This window comes from Bos taurus, chromosome 21, assembly GCF_002263795.3.
Source record: "Bos taurus isolate L1 Dominette 01449 registration number 42190680 breed Hereford chromosome 21, ARS-UCD2.0, whole genome shotgun sequence".
Classification (NCBI taxonomy): domain Eukaryota; kingdom Metazoa; phylum Chordata; class Mammalia; order Artiodactyla; family Bovidae; genus Bos; species Bos taurus.
This window is the reverse complement of record NC_037348.1, coordinates 66,858,199-66,879,441: the sequence shown is the minus strand read 5'-3', so window position 1 is coordinate 66,879,441 and position 21,243 is coordinate 66,858,199. Positions and strand designations below refer to the sequence as shown.

The 21,243-nt window shown below is 51.8% G+C and overlaps 1 protein-coding gene across 2 annotated transcripts in view; it reads right to left on the bottom strand.

Annotated features, from left to right (window-relative positions):
• The window catches only part of DYNC1H1 (dynein cytoplasmic 1 heavy chain 1), a 61,039-nt gene that overhangs the window by 32,337 nt on the left and 7,459 nt on the right, over positions 1–21,243 (bottom strand). For both annotated transcript variants that reach the window (NM_001206138.1, XM_005222225.3), the window contains exons 2-23: positions 20,821–20,908; positions 18,709–18,882; positions 18,220–18,475; positions 17,646–17,832; positions 15,883–16,154; positions 15,564–15,791; positions 11,378–12,454; positions 10,526–10,705; positions 8,882–9,031; positions 6,956–7,102; positions 5,493–5,633; positions 4,966–5,142; positions 4,766–4,876; positions 4,564–4,683; positions 3,839–4,078; positions 2,031–2,186; positions 1,777–1,890; positions 1,450–1,560; positions 1,163–1,372; positions 863–1,009; positions 358–524; positions 90–263 (exon numbers count right to left, since the gene is read on the bottom strand). In NM_001206138.1, coding sequence (NP_001193067.1) covers positions 90–263; positions 358–524; positions 863–1,009; positions 1,163–1,372; positions 1,450–1,560; positions 1,777–1,890; positions 2,031–2,186; positions 3,839–4,078; positions 4,564–4,683; positions 4,766–4,876; positions 4,966–5,142; positions 5,493–5,633; positions 6,956–7,102; positions 8,882–9,031; positions 10,526–10,705; positions 11,378–12,454; positions 15,564–15,791; positions 15,883–16,154; positions 17,646–17,832; positions 18,220–18,475; positions 18,709–18,882; positions 20,821–20,908 — 4,627 coding nt within the window. The remainder of the gene's footprint in view (positions 1–89; positions 264–357; positions 525–862; positions 1,010–1,162; positions 1,373–1,449; positions 1,561–1,776; positions 1,891–2,030; positions 2,187–3,838; positions 4,079–4,563; positions 4,684–4,765; positions 4,877–4,965; positions 5,143–5,492; positions 5,634–6,955; positions 7,103–8,881; positions 9,032–10,525; positions 10,706–11,377; positions 12,455–15,563; positions 15,792–15,882; positions 16,155–17,645; positions 17,833–18,219; positions 18,476–18,708; positions 18,883–20,820; positions 20,909–21,243) is intronic.

Here is a 21,243-nt window from a genome sequence, read left to right as displayed (position 1 = left end):
TTGATGTCAGAGTGAGCAACTCACAAGCCAGGAGGGAAGAAAGCACAGAGCTGGGCCTCCCCTCAGTCTGCGCCTGAGACGCCCCCCACCTGGGGAAAGACGAGCGCTCTCTCTCCAGGTACTCTCCCAGGGCCTTCTGGATCTTTCCCAGCAGGTCTGCCAACCTCTCCAAAGACCTCTGCACCCCCTGGATGTTCAGAACGTCCATCACCAGGGGAGACTTGGATACTTTCTTCATTAGAGCCAAGAACTCCGTGCTGATGCTACAGGTCAAATCAGAAGCGAGGTTACTGCCAGCCTTCACGCGGTGTTCCCAGCCAAGCCCGCCCTTCCGCCCCCGCCCGCTGGAGGCCACACCTCTGGAACCGCTGGGTCTCCACCGGCAGCAGGTGCTTGATGTCCGCGCTGCCCGTGAAGATGCCCTCCAGGTAGACCCAGCGCCTCTGCACGTCGATCCACACGTCGAAGAGGGCCATGATGCGGTTCAGCTTGTCTTCCCAGCTCAGGGCGTCCTCCTCAAACACCTAGCGGGTGAAGCAGGGCAGAGGTCAGCTGCTGCCCTCTCCCCTCTCAGATATGCCAGAACCTACCCCAAGATGCAGACGAACATCCTATCAAGTTATGCGACTCACATTTTCTAAAAACAGGTCCCTGGTAACTGTGAGCCTGGCCATTTTTATTTTTAAATGTTTATTAAGTTATTTTGGCCATATAGCACTTGGAACTCTTAGTTCCCTGACCAGGGATCGAACACGTACTCCCTGCAGTTGAAGCCTGGAGTTTTAACCGCTGGACCGCCAGGGACGTCCCCGTGAGGCTGCGGGCATTACGGTGGATGTGCGGGGGGGAAGCCCCCACGTACCTTGTAGTACGGAGAGAGCTTCATGGCGGACACGCTGTTGATGTGCTCTTTGACCTTGTTGAAGAGGTCGTCCCAGCCGCGGATCAGGCGACACTTGTTCTGATAGTTAACCAAGTCCAATTCATAAGTGTTCCACACTTCTCGTATCTGAATTGCAACCCAAAGAGGCAGGTCATCAATGTATGGGCGTGCGCCAACCACATGAGTGACCGAGTGAGTTAACGTTATGGGGACAAGAGGGACCACAGGTGGGGCTCCGTTTTCACACAGCTCAGGTGTGCGTCACAGCCCGACACGCACCTGCTTCAGAAACTCCTCCAGAGCCATCTCCCCCTGTGCCACAAGCAGCACATCCTTGACAACAGCTTCATTCTTCTGCAAGTCCACGTCCCAGATTTGGCCGAGGGTCAGCTCAGATACAACCCAGTTCACGTGAAGCCGCTTCATCAGCTGTTTCCAGTGGCGGTCCTTAAGTGCTTCGGACTTGAGCTCAATCACCAGCATGTTTATCTGTGGAGAGAGGGAGCCGAGTCATCCGCGTGGCGTGTTTCCGGCTGACTCCCAGCCGGCAGCTCCGGGTCACCCACCTTCAGGTAGCCTTTCAGGAGCCTCTGCACAAACTCGTAGGACGCGTACTGCCGCAATCGGGCAGGGAAGTTTTTCAGCTGGTTCAGGAGGCCATCTAAATTCTGTCGAAGCTGTCAAGAGAAACCCAAGGTGGTATTCAGTTTGCCAACGTTCCTTTAAAGGATGAAACATTTAAAAACTAGCCTTAAAAGAAATTTTAGATAAACAACCGGGAAGGGACTTCTTGTGAACTCACAGTACAGCTCCCTGCTTGCCAAGTTCCTAAGTACAGTCTCCAACTTTCATCATGTGAAGGGCAATGCGGTATCTGTCTTAGTGATGCATACCTTTCGAGGCTGCACAGAAACCCACGGCTGCTCCTTCATCTGGTCAATCTGCTCCCAGACCTTAGAAAGCTCTGACCAAACGCCTTTGAGGTCCTGTAACTCTTCTAAGGCCACCTGCGATCAAGGACGACAGAGCAGTTACACTTCAGAAGAGGAGCCACCTCGGACTCTGCTAGGGCCTTTGGGACAGCTGGGGTGGGGGCGAGGTCGGCACGAGGTGCCCGCACCCGCCCACCAGCGGGAGCGGCTCGTACCTGGACTCGCTCTTCGCTGCCGCTGAGAAGCCCTGTGTCGGTCAGCTCCAGGGCCTCCTTGGCCTTCGCGCACTTCTCGCGGTCGTCCTTCAGCCTGCCGAACTTCCCTTCGTATATGGTGAGAGCCTGAAGTGCCTCCTCTGGACGCAGGTTGCCCTGAAGCGGTCAAGGCCAGCGAGTCAGAGCCAGGTCTCAGGACGGAGGGGCCCAGCTCTGAGGCGCTGGAGGGGACTCTACGCTTCCTTGAGTGTCTGCGTGTAAATGTTCCCAAGTGCACGCTGCTGATGCGTGCCCGTTACTTCCAGGCCTGACCTGGGCAAGGGGAGCACCTGTCGAGTCAGGCATCCCCTTGCGGAGTGCCGGGGAGGCGCTGACCTGGGCCCGGAGCAGGACAGCCCTGCCAGGCACGCCCTCTGAGGCATGGCCATGGTATGAGTGACGAGGGAAGGTGAGGAGGAAAGCACCGCTCTCATCGGAGGCGGCTCGACTTCTGCACTAACACGATTCACAGGTGTCTTAATAATCTTTGAGAACGACTACACCGAGTACCGATTCGAGTTTTGTTTTCTTTTTTGCCACGCTGTGTCCTGTGGGGCCTCAATTCCCTGACCAGGGGGTGAACCCGGGCCCTCAGAAGTGAGAGCACTGAGTCCTAACCACTGGCCCCCCAGGGAACTCCCTCAAAGAGAGTTCTAACTAAAACATCACCAGCGAGGTGAGACGATGAGACGCCCACCCTGAGGAGCTGCACCCTTGCCTACTTACTGATCAGCCCTCACTCCCCCGCATGACCTGGCAGTTCTGCCATCAGTGAGGCACAGCCTGCTTCACCCCGGGGCCCAACCAGACACAAAGCGGGACCTCAGGGCAGCAGCACAGACCAGCTGAGGGCAGGACGGAGGCCGACCCAGCAGACGTGAGTGTGTGCTGGGGCCGGGGGCGGGGGCGTGGGGGGGGGTCCCCAGGTCTCGCGTGGAGAGCCGCAGCCCCGCCCACAAAACCAGACCAGCATCTAGGAGACACTCACACCTTCTCCTGCGGGGTGCACACATGTGCCTCTGAGTGAGTCCCACCCCGCAAACCAGGCGGGCCGGGACCTACATGGCTGAGCCCCGTCCTGCCTGTCTGCATGCCCCTCGGCACGCCTGCCTGCCCCCAGCGGTCTCCACACGCCAGACTCCCCGCAGAGCAGTGAGGCCCCAACACCCTCCCCCAGCACGCGTCTCCATCTGCCTTGAAGTGCGTGTCCTTCCGGTTCCCTTCTCACCCTGTCTCCTGCGGGAACGTGTCCCGCTGGGGTCAGGCTCCTTTTTGGTCACCGCTGTGTTCCTGCTACCCAGAACACGGCTGGTGCTCAGTACAAACTCGAGTGAACGCGGCGGCCTGGCTGCAGCAGTCTCTGGGCACAGAGAGCCTTAACCACTGCAATGGCAGTGGCACAGCCCAGGACGGCCCCAGGGCACAGGCCAGGCAGTGGCGCCGGGGGACGCCTGGCCTGAGTCCACAAGAGGGACAAGTCTAACTCCCGAGTACAGCTAAGAGGGTAACTTACGAGCGGAGAAACGCTAGGCTGTAGAAGCATTCCCTGCCTTAAATGACTGTCTCGAGGGGTCTGGCTGAAAAGAGGTCTATCTAAGCGGGCTTTCACGGTTTCACAGCCACTTTCTGCAAGGACGGCTCCCTTAATTACAGGAGGGCAGTGCCTTCACCCTGGAAAGCTCAGCCGCGGCAGGGCGCCTCACTCTGAAAGCGGGGACACAGAGGACGCTGCTGGTGCGGCGAGAGCACGGGGCTGCATTGGGGCTCACCGTGACGGGCTTGGTCTTCTCCCAGTCGGTCAGCAGGTCGGTGGTGCGGCTCTCCACAGCCCGGTCCTCCTGCACGATCTTCATCTGTAGGTTGGCCACCTGCTGCTGGATGGCGGAGTCCTTCCGCCTCATGATGTCGTTGAAGGCCCCCCACTCCCCCTCGATGTTGTCGATGTAGAGCCAGGACGGCGGGAACTGGAACCTCTGCTTCTCCAGCAGCCGCTGGCCATTGCGGTAGAGCTGGAGGGGGAACAAACAAATGGGCTTTTTCTTCTAGGAGTAACAAGAGCTACGGTCAGACTCCAAGAAGACACCCGTGGGTACAGGACACACCTGCTCTCCTCCAGGAACCTCCCCTCCCCACAGCGCTGCGCCCCAGGGCAGCAGGCCGCCGAGGGGCCCGCTGGGCCAGCCCTGGGACTGCCCTGGCCACACTCAGGCGGCCCCGAGCAGGGCCTGAGCGCCCTGGAACTGGGCTTCACACCCTAGGTCCAAACTATGAGAAGGAAATTCAACTTTGAGGACTTGAAGATCAACAACTAAAGTAAAAGATTTCAAAAAATAAGAACCTGTCGTTCTCAAACCTTGAAGTGCCTGAAGATCACCTGCAGAGCTTTTTAAAATGCAGCCGTCTGGAACACTGGCGTCCACCTTTACGAGGATGCCAGGGGGTAAGACAGAGACACCCCGGGGACCCCCAAGACACAGCGAGGGACAGAGCTCACCTCGACTTGCTTCTCAAACTGCTTGATCTTCCGTTTCAGGGACTGCACGTAGGTGATGAAGGTCACTGCGTCAGAGGTGCTGGCCGTGTCCACCGAGTGCTGCTCCAGCTCCTGGCGGGACTGTGGGCAGAGAGCATGGCGTCGATCGGGGAGCCGAGGCGGCCAGCGGGCTTGCCGCCCTGCCGGGATCCCGCCTTCTCACCTTGGAGATCTGGGAGTGGAACTCCGTCATGTTGGAGCCGAGCATCTGCCCAAATTTGCTGAGCACCTCCTTGTGCCAGGAGTCGTACTTCAGGTTCACCTTCGACTGGACCTGTGGGGGGAGGAGTGTTCACACTGCAGCTTCCCTGTGGTCAGACGCTGCCCTCACAGCGCGCCTTCTAGGCAGTCGGCTGGGCTCACCTTGCCGTAATCTATGACCACCGGCCCAAACTCTTTCTTGGTCTCTGCATTGTCGAAGGTCCCCCGGGCCTTCCTTATCTGGACCAGCAGAGCCTGCCACTTGCTGAGGTCTTCCCCGAGTCGGTTATAGATGTTCTCAGCTTGCATGTCCCACAAGCACTGATACTGAAGCCAGACCTGCAAACGAGAACACAGCCACCCATGGCAGCTCGACGTCTCGTTTTGTGAAATGTTAATACGTGCGGTCATATTCTGCTAAAAAGGTTTGTGTTCCTTCATCCCTGTTAGGAATAAACTCTCATTTCCAATGCTCAGTTTCCCAACCAAAAAAGAATAAAGTTTTCTCCTCTCCAAAATGATTAACATCCCAGAAGGTCCATTCCACTGTTCACTCCTTGCTTTAAAATGGCAAAGATCACCTCATAAATCGCATTACGTTTAGTCAAGACTTAGCTCCACATTCATTCAAGCTCACACTTGCGTCTAGGACAGATCACATACGCACCAGAGCGAGAGGCGCGCCTCACCTTGACGTACTGCTCGACCTCGGTGACGATGCCCATGACTGCAGAGTAGGACTCCTCCAGGGCCACGGGGCCATCCGGCATCCGTGTCAGAGCATTCCGGTAGAACTTCTCCTCTTCCGTCAGTTCATAGTGGACGCCCACCTAACCGAACAAAAGCGGAAATGAAAGCAGGGAGTGCGTACAGAAATGTGAACCTCAGCTGCCTTTCACGGCATTGAAGTAAATGGAAAGAAATGGTACCTAAGGGATAACGCTCACTCATCCCGGTCACAGGTAACCTAACTCATCAAACCAAGGAAAGGCGCGTCAACCACAAGCCAGAAGGTGTGGCGTCCCTGTTTGAGCAGGCGTGCCTCGAGCGGGGAGCAGGGTGTCCAGAGTGGGCCCCACGAGACCCGAGCCTCTCATCCCAGGGGGCGGGACTGAGGGTGTCACCTCAGCGAGCGAGGCACCACCACCAAGTGTGAACACCAGCGTGCACACAGTCACTCGGGGTCCACAACCTGTGGGCCGGTCACAGGCCAGGCACTGCTGCAGGTATTATGAGCAGACAAAGACCTCTGCTGGCACAGACTTATGTTCTGTGGGGGAGGAGAAGACAACCAAGGGAAAAGCAAACGACACAGGCCGTCAGGTGGCGAGCAGGGCTCTGGAGAAACGGCGGTGGGAAGGAATGCAGGGGCAGGACGTATTTCACACGGAGAGGCGCAGGAGGCCTCACTGAGGAGGTGACCCCTGGCAGAGCTGGGGGCAGGGGATGAGCAAGGGCAGAGGCCCTGGGGGCCAGTGTCCATCCGGCCCGTGTGAGGACGGGCAGGCCCAGCGCGCTGCAGCAGAGCCGGGGTGGAGAGGCAGGCGGCAGAGCGGCACGTGTCGGAGGCCCGCAGGCCCCGTGGTGGGCGAGACGGGAAGCCGTTACCAGGCCCCCCAAACAGCAGCGTCAGGGTCAACACACACCTAAGAGGTAATCTGGGCTGCTGCGCTGATGGCAGCTTTTAGAGGGGCAAGAGCAGACAGAGACCAGTGAGGAGGGGGCTTAACTAGGCCGAGGGGGGTGAGATGTACCATGCATGACTGCAGCACTGGACGTCACAAGAAACAGACCAGGGTAAATTCTGAAGATGGAAACAGCACACGGCTGGTACTTATGGCCAGACGGGACACGGAGGACGGGGTGGGGGGGCGGCGGGGCAGGCACAGAACACACAGGAACCAGTGATGTGGACGGGCCGGCAAGGTGCAGGGAGAGCTGGGGGAGCCGGGAGCGAAGACCAGGCCCCAGAGGAGGGAGGAGGGAGAAGGGAGCTACGTGCACAGCTAAGAAAAGAGATACACCTCAGACTGTATGGAGCAGTAACTACAGGGCAAGTGTCGGGTCACACTGCGCCCCTCCAGCGTTCCGCCAGAGCGCTGAGCTGACAGAGTGCTGAGCTGAGGTCTGGGGCTTCCTCGCAGGCACTCACCTGGTACCGCTGGCTCTGGATCCGGGGGAGAGACAGCACCACCATCTTCCAGGCGAACATCTCCTGGTACAGCTTGTACCTGCACTCCTCGATGGGCGGGTTCAAATAGATGACCTGGTTGGTGATCCTCAGCTCATGAATGACGTTCTGGAAAGCAAAGGTGTCGTTTTGACTCAGCAGTCTATTTCAGTTCAAGGGCTTTGAAATATACCATTTTCTCTCCCTGAATCATTACATTAGTTCCGTGTGAACCACAAAGTCTATTAAGTTACTAACAGATCCAGCCTTCTGTGAGCTCATGTTTGGTCTGCAGCCCTCCCCAAGGGCCTGGAGGGGGTCAGAGGGCAGCTCCGCATGGGCTCCTCCTGGGCACCCAGTGCCTGGCTGTCAGACACACAACAGGCGCTCAGCGAAGCGCCATGGGATCTGATGTCTGTGATGATCTCGGGACGTGAGGACCTTGTGGCCTGAGAAAGCAGAGACACAGGCCGACTTGGCTGGTGTAGGTTCACGGGCTGGGAGCAGCCTGCGCCGCCCGCCAGTGCTGTGGGCTACTTTCAGAACTCCAGCTCAGTCTTTACTACACGTCTGATCAACTCAGACACCTCACTTGCTTTTCTGCATCTCGGTAATTTCTTTTAAAAAGTATGCTCTGGGGATGAATATCTGTAGTATTCAAAAGTGAAAACATTTCAAGTATTAAAAGAAAACGTGAAGTCTGGTAAGAAAAAAAAAAAAAGCCAATTGTTTCTCTCAGATCAAAGCTTCTAGTCGCCCACTTCTATCAGGCTTCTGATCTGGAGACGTTCACTGGTGAAGAGAACACAAACACTGTAGACCATACAGAACAAATGCACGGCTCAATGCCATCAGTGTAAGGTGGACACGTTTATAACCAGCATCTGTGTTACGGGCAGAGTTTAAAGAGAACTTTCTGGAGAGCCTGCCAGCCCCAGCAGAGCCCTCCTTCCCACGGCAGGGAACAGTCGCGTGGAGATGAGGGCTGCTGTCCAGCGTGCTCCGCAGTGCACTGCTGCATCCTTCCGTGAGAATTCTACTCAGATTTTTATTAAAACTGACATTTTAGGGTCACAGTCTGAACTTCTGCTTGCAGCAGACCATTATATCCAGTTCTTCAAATTAATTCCTATGTATATCCTAGGAGAACAGAAATCTACCCCAGTGTAGATTTCTAAATGTTATTTTCCATTAAAGAAAAAAAAAAAAAGCTGGGACTTCCCCGGTGGTCCAGTGGTTAGGGATCTACCTTCCAATGCAGAGGATGTGGGTTCGCTCCGTGGTGGGGGAACTAAGACCCCACAAATAACTCAGCCATGAGCACAACTGCCGAGCCTGCACCGAAAGGGAGACCCCATGCCCTGCAACCAAGCCCCGACACAGCCAAATAAATGAAAAAATTAACCCCCAAGTGTTTCTGAAACTGTTTTTGACATAGAGCAGAATTCTAAGGCAGGCATGAAGAGGAAAGGTATGCACCCTCTCCGGCCTCCTCTCGAATGGTGTCATTACCAAAACAAAGATGTGAGTGCCGGTCCATTGTTCAGTGGCTCAGTCATGGGGGCTCCGTGACCCCACGGACTCCAGTCAGACTTCCCCGGGTCTCACAGGACACCACTTCACAGTTGGCGGCCACAGCCCCTCAATCCCTTCCACTCTGCGACACTCGGCTTTTCCCACTTTTCTCTTATGCCTTGGCACTTGGGGTGCTCTCTGCAGAACGGCCCTCCCCCCGGGTCTGCCTGCTGCTGCCATGGTGGATGGTGGGGGGAGGAGCTCGGGGTGAAGAGCCTCTTCCTCATCTCACGTCACCCCAGGACGCTGACCGGGCCCGGGTCTGCCCACCGCAGTGGCTTTTTCACTCGCGCTTTATTTACTGTGGAACCGGCTGCCCTGGGAGATACTCACCTTGATCTTTGGTTCTCCTCCAGGCTTGTGACTAACTTGAGGGGCATCTGTATCCATGTCAACCTCTGCTTTATCCTCCGCTTGTCCAAGGAGCACCTGCGTCCAAGCTCTCAGGCCAGCTTGCAGCCGGACGCCCAGTATCCTTTCAATCTACAGAGAAACATGTCCCGAGAACAATGTTTCTCCCAGTTAGCTCGCAGAGCGTACTGACAGAACACCGCTGTTTCCGGCCCAGGACAAATCGTTCCTGACCCCAAGCCTCCACCCGCGGCTCCTCAACCTCACGTCCTCACCCTCCAGCCCCCGCTCACGGACGACTAGGCTGGCTGTGCTCTCCGCCTGCGGACTCCCGCTCACAAGTGACAAGCAGACCCCACTGCCGCGCAGGCGTGGCGAAGGCCTTGAAATGTGTTCAGTGTGACAGGAAATGCACAAACACCAGCCTCAGGTACAAAACCAGGAAACTGGAGTTTGGAGATGAAACCATTTTTCTTTTTTAAATCGAGGCACAATTGATTTTGTTATTGTTGCTGTTCAGTTGCTAAATCATGTCTGACTCTGTGACCCCATGGACTGCAGCACACCAGGCTTCCCTGTCTCTCACTATCTCCTGGACTTTGCTCAAACTCGTGTCCATTGAGTCAGTGATGCTACCTAACCATCTCATTCTCTACCACCCCTTCTCCTGCCTTCAGTAACTGACTATAACATTAGTTTTGGATGTACAACATAAGGATTCAATATGTATACCTACTTGTAATATGATCATCACAGTAAACCTAGTCAACATCAGTCACCAAACGGTGACCATTTTCTTTCAACAAGTGAAGAAGGAAGTCAGAAATCTCTGATCTGTGAGATTTCCAAGGACTAGGGTGCCTGCGCATCTTGCTTAGAGTCCCCCTCCTCGTTGTGAGCCACTCAACCATCCTGGGAACACTGTGGGGGCGGCCTGAGAAAACCTGGGACTCGCACTCGATTCAGAAGACTGGGGCTTCTGAACGTTAGCTCTGTTCAGGGCCCGTTGGAGGAACTGCTGCATTTTACTCATCCACTTCAGAGGGGAAAACCTGTGACCCACACACAACTTCAGAACTGACCCACGACCACCTGTCCACTGAGTGACCTCTGCCATAAAACACCCTCCCTGCTTCTGGAGACTTCACAGCTGCTCTGACACCCGCTGACGAGAAAGCCACACGGGGTGCTAAGTATGCTCCCAACACCCACCCCACAAGGGTAAGCCAAGATCCTCTAAACCAGGAACAAGAGGTACGTGGATGCTGGGGGGGTGGTGGAGGGAGACAGGGTGGCCAGAGAAGGCTGCCAGCAGAGGAGGGCTAGGGAGAACCACCTCAATCAGCAGAGCAGAGACGGGCTGCAGGAGCTTGTCACACTCCCAGAAAGCAGACAGCACTCCTCCCCTCCCCCGGAGCTCCCTGCTTCCGGCGCAGGAGGGCGGCTGCAGCCAGCACAGCAGTTCAGCTACTGTCAGCTGCAGGGGGTTTCTGGAAAGAACTGGTGGTCACGGTCACTGATAACTGCCACAGAAACGAGCTTTTCAGGCCTGACCTAACAGACTTGTGGACCGGAGCCACCCCCAAAGATGGCAGACAATGCTAGGTGCAGCCGGCACCAGCTCACCTCCATGTCCAGCTTGCTGACCCAGATGGGCAGGTTGGAGTAGGAGTGCAGGTTGAGGTCGTCCACGGCCTTCTGCACTCTGTTCAGGATCTCGGAGAAAGTCTTGTGGTCGTACATGCACGTCTCCAGGGAGCGGACTTCCAGGTCTATCTTCTCCTCGATAATCAGCAGATCGTCCACCTAAAGGAAGGCACAGTTCGCGTTAAATCACCAGCTTACTCCATGCCTTTATGTCATGTATATTCTTCTCAATTAATAAACGTCTGAGACAGAGAAGTTCTTCCTCAGAGCACTAACCCTGCGTGCTAGCCTGATGCCACACCCCACCTGTCTCCGAGGAGGGAGGGGAAAGGTATGCACACCGGCGCCTCCCCCCTCCCACTCCAGGGAAGGCGCCCTCTGCCCGCACATGCGGGAACAGGACATCAAGGCACGCTGCTCTGCACCTTCCCTCTCCAGGAGCCAGCCACACACCAGACCAGTGGACTCCGCGCTGCCTGCAGAGGCAGGAGCAGGGCCAGGAGCTGACCGCGGCACAGCCAGGTGGGGGTTTTGGGGAGGAAGGCCAGGTCTGGGGCGGGCCGACCACCAGCCCGCTGTCCACGCAGCTTTATCAGTGACAACGCTCTCGTGCCCTTCATCTCTTCCCTGGCTCCCTAGCAACGGGGACTGTCACTGAACGGCCTCCCTAAAGGCCCCACACCATCCAACAGCCCGGTGAGGGGAAGGCCTCCTTCTCCCGCTCGGCAGACGTGGCCCTGAGCTGTTGGGACCATGGGCGACCTCTGTGGAGAGCTAACTGCTAACCGACTGGCCACCCTCTGGGATGGGGAAGATGGAAGCGGCATGCACCTTTTCCTGGAAGTTGAAGACCGTCTCCGCCAAGCGCTGCACGTAGGGGTCGAGCTTGTAGGACTCCCACACCAAGGCGATGCCCTCGGCGATCAGTGCCTGCACCTCCTTCTTCAGGCCCGCCACCAGCAGGGAGATGGTGCTCCGCTCCTCCACCTTCTCACACGTGCGCTCATAGGTCCGCACGCTCTCGATCAGCGAGATGGCAAAGGGGTACAGCTGGTTCGCTTGGTGAGCCTTGTTCACGATCGCCAGCGGGACGCGGAAGCCGAGCCACTTGAGGTTTCGTACTTCTTTGGAGAGGGTGATGATCTCGGGGAGGAAGTTGACCTTCAGCTTGAGGACGCTGCCGGCGCGGCCCCGGACGCGCGTGCTCTCGATGGTGAAGATGCGGCCCGACACGCCCAGGTTGCGCTGCTGCACCTTGCGGGCCCAGTCGTCGAATATCTCCTGCGTGTTGAGCTTCATGCGGAAGCTGTCCCCGTCCTGCTTCAGCTTCTGGCCCTCCACGTGGTTCTCCCAGCCCTTGCCCAGCACGTCCTCCACGCGCTTCATGTAGGCCGTCAGCTGCCGGTCGATCTGCTTGGCCCAGATGATGGAGCCGGACACGGGCGGCAGGTCGCGCACGTGGCTCATCTTACACGCCTGGCTCTGCGGGTATTGGACTTTGAACTTGTCGTGAAGAGACTCGATGTCGTCCTTCACACGCTGGATCAGCTGCGTCTGGTACTCGCGGATGGCCCCGCGAATGTGAGGCCGGACGAACAGCGCGTTGAACCTGGAGAAGATCCGGAACATCTCGTTGGCGTTCTTGGCGGTGCCAAGCTGGTCTCGCAGGCGCGCGGTGATCCGGGTCTCCACCCTGTCGATCCTCTCATCGTATCTCTTCATTGCGGCCTCCCAGGCCTCTGTGCCCTCCTTGGAGACATCCAGCCCGTCCACTTCCTTGACGTTCTCATAAGCCAGGTTGACCTCCTCTATGGCATTCGCGTCGGCAGCGTCGAAGAGAACCTCAGCCACTTTCATGTCCTGGGGCTCAGGCACCTCTCCTTGGTTCTGCTGTGCAACTGCTGTGACCTGGGAGGAGAGGGTTTGGAAGAAAACAGGTCTGCCAAGGGGAAAACTTTTATCTCGTTGAGTAGCACACACCACACAAGATGACCAGTCCACCATGTAAGCCTAACGTTTAGTCAAACATTTTACAACCACAAGTCAAGACCGTGTAAGACACGATACTGTACGTTTTAACTCTGCTGTAAAGACCTTCAGACAATGTAGTTTTGTGGCCAAAGAAGCTAAAAAAAAAAAAATGTGTTGAGACCTGGGTTTGGGGTTCTTCCCTCAAACTGCACTGGAAAGCTCAGGACTTCACAGGAGTGGTTCATACAAAGCCAGTACCCAGTACACTTCTCATTTTTATTTCTAAAACTTTAGATTACAGCCCAGGGTCCACACTGCAGCAGAGGGACAGGTCAAGCATGACAGTAACTGAGAGGGTCCGCTCAGTCCCCTGAACGCTCCTGGACAGACAGCAGAGCACACAGGCCCAGCACCTCGGGACGCAGCAGACCCCGGGCACAGCGCAGGCCCGCTCTCACAGAATTACACCGCCAGGCAGGGGGCGTGATCTGGGGTCCACAGACGCCGCCCATGAAGTTCAGACAGTCTGTGAATTTGTTTGGAGAAAATCATTTTCACTAAGCCTAATTAAATTTAGCATTTTCTTCAGTCATGATGTAGGCAACAGTTACAGCTGTCCCCAGTGCCCTCTGTCATCAATAAATTCTTCCAGGTCACACGACAGCTGTACTGTAGTCCTGAGAGCTTGTTTATGTTCACTACTTCAAAATCCTGCTAGCAGGCCTGTCTTGCTCTTTTACGTGTTCACGGAGAAGCACACAGATGACTGTCCATAGATCACAACTTCAGAACTGTGGACAAATGTTTCCTTGTAAACCTCTGCCTTTTATTTTATATATTTAAAAACATCCTGAGAACTCCTGGCAAGGACATTATAGGAGCAAAAACTGGACAGAATTATTAAACAGCCATTTCAGGACAACGGACAGCAACGGAATGCAGCTGACACTTTGAGGTGTGCCGACCTCAGGTGAGGGCGGGGAGCCGACGGCCTGGGGCGCTCCCACCCCAGGCAGGAAGACTCGAAGCTCTGCAGGTGGGAGCACAAGAGCAGCTTACAGCAGGGATTCTGGGGACTTCCCTGGCGTCTGAGGGGGTAAGAATCTGCCTGCGCTGCTCCAGGAAGACCCCACATGCTGCGGAGCCACCAAGCCTGTGCATCGCACCACAGAGCCAGCACTCTAGATCCCGGGAGCGGCAACTGCTGAAGCCTGGGCACCCCAGAGCCTGTGCTCCGCAACAAGGAAAGCCACCGCGACGAGATGCCCACACGCGGCCACAGGGAGTTGCCCCCACTCACCACAACTAGAGAAAAGCCCACGCAGCAACGAAGACCTAGCACCTACAATTCAGAAAACAAATAAAGGGGGAGTTCTGGAAAAGACAGTCTGACAAGGGCCAACGTAGTAAATTATACACACACACAGGAGCCCTTGGGAGCCCTGCAAGAATGAAAAGTCTGGACAGATTTACAACTTGCTGTCAACCAAAAATTCTATAACCAGTGAAACTATCCTTCAAATGTGAGAGTGCTGCCAGCAAACCTATGGGACAAGAAATGGCAAAGAATTTCTTCAGGCTACAGAGAGAAGACGGCAGAGGTAACTTAGTCCGCAGAAAGAAATGAAGAGAACTGGAAGATGTAAATCGGGGACAAATGGCAAAGATTATGTCATTATTTTTCTTTTCACCTGCTGATTTTTCTAAGATATATGTGACTGCTTAACTTGTAACACTGTAGTTCTGGGTTTATAATATATGTAACAGTAATACCACATAATAATAATATATTGGATACAGATGCATTGTAAGAATAGCGTTATTTCTCTTCTGTAAACATGACAAGCAGGAGGAAACAGATTTATATTGATTATGAGGTTCAGTCAGTATTGTGTATATCGTGATAAATTAGAGACCTATAGTAATCCCTAGAGGAAACACTAAAAAAGAAAATGCAAAGAAATATAGCTGTTAAGTCTAGCAAACAGCAGCTCTGAATCCAAACTTATCAATAACTACATTAAATGTGAACAATCCTCCAATAAGACCATCCTGAGAATGCACGCCTGCACACGAGTTCATTACACACTTTATGAACAAAAAGGCAGTGCAGACACCACATGGTTTACAAATGGAAAGCAGACAATGATGCTTTAACACAGTGATAGCTGAGAAGGACAGGGAACGGAGGGCTGAGTCCCAGCTTCAAGGCTCTCACGGACACAGTAAAGGGTTAACACGTAAAACCAACACACGCACACGTGTCCACGTGGATCGGGACTGACTAGCTGAGAAGGCACCAAGCACTCACTACGGACCCGCTCCACCCTGGTCCACCCTGGGCGGCAGGCGCTCCTCCTCAGAGAACGACCGAGACGGCAAGGCTCCTAGACCGGACCGCCCATCCCAACTAACACTGCAGAATTCTCAGAGAACCCTAAACACACACACGGAAGACCCCACCGAGAGCCTATGGTTAACACCAACCAATTAACATTGGCTACTGGCTTTATCGCATGTATCTATCCGTTTACCAATTCGTCTACCTACACACGTATCAATCCACCCGCTACTTCTGGATTGGATTGTTTAAAGCGAGAAAAGCAGTGCTCAGAAAAGTGGTGAACTGAGAAGAGAAAAAAAAAAGCATGAAGAAAGAAAAGGAGTCATTTAATTGTTCCAATAAATCTGAGCCAAACGCAATTATTATCCACATTTTACAGATAAGGAGTCTGAGGAAAAGAGTAAAACAGTGAGCCCAGTCACACGGCTAGTTCAACAGCTGAGTTAGGATGTAAACCCATGAGGTTTGGCTCTAGGGTCCATGCAGTTTGGGGATGGGAATGAATGGATGGAGAATGTTAAAGATCTGAACTCAAACACTATGATTCAGAATCACTAGATCTTCAAGATGACAGTGACAGATGAAAAAGGAGCTAGAGAAGCACTTCACAGTGTGAAAGAGACACAGGTAGCTGACTGTAAAAAAAAAGAGAGAGAGTCATTCAAGCAATGCAGGCATGAATTTTCAGACCGTGAGCCACACCTGTGGCCTCAGGACCCTGACGATGACCGCTCTCAGCTGCTCGTGCTGGCGTCTGAACTTTCTCATCTGGTCAAGGCGAGCCTGAAGCTTTCTGTGAGCAGGGTTGATCCGCCACACCATCTTGAGGTTTTCTTCCCTTTTCCTTTTGACAATGTCTCTCAGCAATACCTGGAGTTTCTCGTATTCATCATCCCAAGTCTGAAAAACTTCAAAGCACGCGACCATAACCTGGGATATAATTTAAGAGGGGAAGCTTATTATTAAAGCACGTTTTCATTGAAATGCCCTAAAGTTGGCTTCCTGAGATATTACAACTTACTTTTTCAAATTCTTCGTAGGCAACATGCATCAGCTTTCTAGTGCCCAGCACTTTGAGTAACTGAGAACTCAAGTCTCTCGAAATCGCCTCCACCAAGCGCAGTGCCCTCTGAATGGGATATTTCGTGTTTCGGATCTTTCTCAAATGGGTGAAAATTGCAACAAGTGCCTGCCGTATTTTGTCCAGCTCAGTGGCAGACAGCAGGTCATTCAGAGGAAAGTCTTTCATCAGAGGATTATAGTCGTTCACCGTTTCCAAAGCCTGTTTCAGACCTAGATTAACAGAGAAACAGTTACATAGTGTTCACATCAAGCGTCCACAGTCTCATAGCTTTCACATGAAGCCAGACAACTATAGTATACACTGTTATATGTCAATTACACCTCAATTTTTTTAAAAAAAGTAAAACAGTATTCCTTCTAGGTTTAAATATTGGCCAAAAAGTTTGTTCCATAAGATCTTATGGAAAAAGCCAAATGAACTTTTTGGTGAACCCAATACTAGTCAGGTAAACTAGGATACATCCTCAAAATGGAAGATTTTGATGCTGCAAAAGATTTAGTAAACACAGAAATTGTGCTGTTTGAAAAAACAATGTTATTAACAGGTGATCCCGGTGCGCTCTCAGTTTTGCTTCTGAAGAGTGTCAGCCAGTATGCTGTACACTGACTGTACACCGACTGTACACCGACTGTACCGTACGCGTCAGTCAGTATTCACGCGTACTCCACAGGCTGTGAGCGGCAGTCCAGACATGTCATCTTTGTCTGCTTTCTAGACTATCTAAGCATTCTAATAATACTACGTTAGTTTTGTAAAACTTGAATTTTATCAGCATTAAGAACACTGAAATTTAGATTTTATACACAGGGCTCAAGTTAGGGCGAGTGTATTATAGACATGGATCACAGAAAAACCTGGGTCTTGATCTTTTATTTTAAACTTTCTCTGGCATAAGATTTTAAAAAAAGAAATCTATTAGGAAAGAAATAAAGGTTTCAGAGGCATTAAAAAAAATTCAAAGTACACATTTCGGCACTAGTGAATGTCCGTATCTTAGTGAGTATACGAAATGTGGTCACAGGAACTGAAAAGGTTTCCTCTAACACTTAAAATGCGGGCACCACAACCTTTCTGGAGGGGAAGGAAAAGAACATGACGACAACTTCTGTCCCGATAACTGGTTCTAACGTGTCTCTGGTGAAGAGCACGGTCTGGCCAAGGCCGGCACTCCACATCTGCGCGCCCGGCACTTGCTCATCCAATGTCACCCTCCCTGCTACCCATTCAGAGACCACTTTCATCTTGACAATGGTTCAGAACAGGGAAGAGGGCGGAGAATGCAAGGAGGGGCAGGTAAATAGCAGAAGAGAAAGTACTGACCAGCCCTCCTTCCGCAGCCCTGTGGGCAAAGAACTTCTGCTTAACGTAAACCACGCTCCTGCCTGGACCGTCAAAAGCACGCTTAACTTTACACTGAAAGAAGCACAGTCTGTTCAGGGAACCAAGCAACTAAGAAACAGGAGGGGGCCCCGAGGGCTCCCTATACTCAGGCCTAGAACCTGGCTCCTGTTCTCGAAAGCCCTAAAGGGAAAGGGAGGTAGGTGGGAAGATCATTTCCATCACCTGGAGCTGGGGAAAGATGAGGTAAGATGCAACGGCATAAGCAGTCAGGAGAGACGGTGCATCTGTTCCTTTTCAGCACAAACCCAGGCTGAGAGCTCACTGGCATCCGCCTCTCGGCTCCAAGCTCTAGTCTTTACCTGTGTCAGTGTCAAAGCTGACGGTGGCATGGAATCGCTTGCCGTGTTTCAAGATGTCCAGAGTCAGGAGAACTTCCGGGCTCTCTCGTTTCTCCTGGATGCGGTATAACGCACGTTCCAAGTTTAGCCAAAAACTGATTTCCTGTAAGGCAGTTCCTGAGGCTGGATCTCGATCAAGTTTGGTCACCTTAAATACAAAGTAACATTCAAGAGTACTCAGCATTTAAGCAAAGGTAGAAAAATATCATTAACTGAATATGCGCATTAAAATTTAAGGCCAATATTTCAAGTAGATTTCCTTCCTTGTATAAAAGGTGGTTTAGTTTGGAACCAAAGGACTGAGACAGCTGAGATTAAGGCTGTCTCACGGGCAGTACTTAACCATGTCACACGGTACCCTGACCGCTCCATGCGGGCCGACATTAGTCCTCCACCAAGCACTCCCAGGACCAACGGGAGGGAGAGCCAATGGGCATCACAGAATTCACCTCCTTGACAAGAATTCGTACCGGTTTTCTCACAGACATTAAAGAGTAAAGCATTTTACATGATACTTTCAATACCATGCTCTTACCTTTTGGATTTCTCGGATCCAGCGGTTAACTCCAGATTGTAACTGATTGAGGAAGGTCGGGTCTTCGACCTTATCTCCAAAGTCTGTAACTTTCGGCTTTTCTCCACGCTCGTAACACTGTTTTGCAACGTTTGTAATAATCGGGTGAATGGGCAGGCTGATCTCTGGAATTTCAATATTCTGCTGCAGGTGCAGGAGTCCCATTTCAAGCTCGGCAATCTTTTTCTCAACCGAAGGAGCCATTTTATCACCGTCCCTTAAAAGACAAAACACATCTCAAATTTTGGCGTGCTATCGTCTCCAAAGAGATTCCATTATTTCAGGTCTGTCAAATATCAACGCTATACGTTAATGCAACAGATTCACATCCTCCAGGTTTACTGGCTTTACCCTCCCAATTTCTGAACACTGCATCATTCTCTCCATGGCGTGTTACGAACATTAAGGAAAACATGACATTCAAACTAACAAAGGAAAACTGATTTTTACCTGTCGGCCTTGCCAGACTCCCTGATATAGGACTTAAAGAAAGGAGCCACTGCATTGCTGATGAAAGAGTGCAAGGTTTCATATGGTGAGTCTTCGCTGAGCGTGAGGACTCGGAGCTGGGAAGACACTGGCTTGTCTGCATCAATCACTGGAGTTCGTTTAATGAACGCCAAGCTAAAAGAAAGGAAAAGAAAACATTAGAACAAATAGTCTCATCCTCATCAGTCTTAATGATGACAGACTTCTTTGTGGGGCACGCAAATTAAAAATCCATTTGAATGTTTTAATTTTAAAATCATATTAAGAATAAATTGTTGCTTTTCTAATAGTGAAATACGCTGCTTCGTTTTCTTTATTCTCTATGTGACAACAATGGAATCAAGGTTAAGGTTATAACACGTGACCATGAAACCAGGCCAAGTTAACCTGTCTCATATGGAGGTTGAGTTCATAATCTTGTCCTCACAAAAACTAACCTCCCTAGCAACTGCAAGCTACAAGCCGTGAAGAACTTAAATGTGATCTCATTATAATCTGTCCCATTCATTTATGATATTGAATCACATGTCAGCTTGACCACAACAGAAGTCACCTGCAGGTTAAAGTGATGAGGGAGCACTCCAGGCCCTTACACCAGGCCTAGACCAACTCCTCTGGTCTCCTCTCCTGCCATGCACCCCATACCCGACTTGAGACACCCTGTGAACCACATGACCCGTTCTCTAACAGCATGTGTTTTTCTGTAGTCGCTTAAGAAATCTATTCAACTGCTGAAGTTCCAAGTTAACCTTCAAAACCCAACTGCAGCATCACTTCTTCTATGGGACCTTTCCTAAGCAGAGGCAGTCTCCCAGGTTTCACGGTATTCTGCACCTCTAAGATTCTGCCAAGTCATATAGCTAGTTGTGTATCTGCCACTCTTCCTCCCCAAAGACCGTGAACCTCTTGGGAACAGGAGTTATGCTTTATTCCTTTGCACACCCACCGCTGTTATCTTGTGTGACAGGTGTAAGCACAGGTGCTCAAAGGTGAAACCAACAGCTTCAAGGGAAGCAATATCTGAGTTTTCCAGTTCTCACATTATGTATATGGCCTTTAGACACAATACTTCCTATTATTCTAAAAAGTCAATGAAGCTCCTGCTGTGACACGCTGAGAAGGAACACAGTCACAACAGTATTCCTGCCAAAAACGTACAACTTGAATGTAACTATGGAGAAGCAACAGACAGGTCCAGGGCAAGGGCACCCCATCAAACTACTGGTCTGTGCTCAGCAAAGACACCAGTGTCATCAAAGACACGGAGCTGGATCCTGGATCGTGGGAGAAATACTGCAAGGGGCAGTTTTGAGGACATACGAGCACGCACTGTGCCTAGAGTAAACTGTTCTAAAACTTCGGCAATTTGAAAACTGTACTGGGGCTGTGAGCAACGATGCGGCTGTTCTTGGGAAATGGCTGCAGAATGTTTAGGGACAAAGGGGCAGCCTGTCGATAACTCACTCTCAGATGGCTCTGGAGAAAAATGACAATGCAGACGTGGGAAAGGCTAACCGATATCTGGGAGGTGCCGTATGCTGTCCAGGGAACTCTGGTAAGCTTGAAATTATTCAAACTAAAAAGTTTTAAAAAGCCAATGCAAAATACACATTTACATAATTGAATTTCAATTAAGTCTACTAGAATAAAAATTGGCACAATCTTTTTAAAAGGTGGGAAATCTGGAAACGTGTGTTAAAGACGCTAATGCTGTATCTGAACTAGTGGTGCTACCTTTAGGGATTTATCCTGTCAAGAATCAGACCTGAACTAGGAATGTGCACCACTTATTTATAATAATGAAAACTCAGATATAATCTCAGAGCATTATTAGACATGTTAAGTATTAATACACTGTGGCTCAAGGGCTAATGCCCTGACATGGCAATTAAAATACTTTAATACTGACTTGGAAATCCTCTTAATTTGAGTAGATAAAATCGAAGACAAGAAACTGAATTTAAGAGCAGAAATCTTTCGAGTGTTTTCTTGGTAACTCTGACTTGATTAGGATTTACATTTAATTCTCACAAGTTTTATAGTCCAAAATAATGGTATATTTATACTACTCACCTATTGGACTTAACTCCGTAGTGAATGTCTATGTTGATGTTATAGGAAATAAATTCTTTTTCTTCTTCTCCTTCGTCACCGACATCCTCTGCAAATCATAATAGACATTCTATTAAATTCAAGTCAATATTTCAATTTTTAATTGAATTTATCAACTGCTCAGAGCCTGATGAGCCTCACCCCATCCCCAACCTGGCACTTACACCCCGTGTGACGTGGCTCGCCCTGATTTTCCCTTCCACCATTTTTTCCTGAGTGCCGACGGGTCCAGGCGCTTATTTGCAGCGTGATCCCGGGCAAGGTGCTTAAATTCCCGGCCTCTCTGCCTCCTCGTCTGTAAACCGGGGTGCGCTGGCATGCCTGGGCAGTTGAAGGGCTGACTGCGCCGATGCCCGGAGCGGGCCTGGCCTCAGGCGGTGCCAG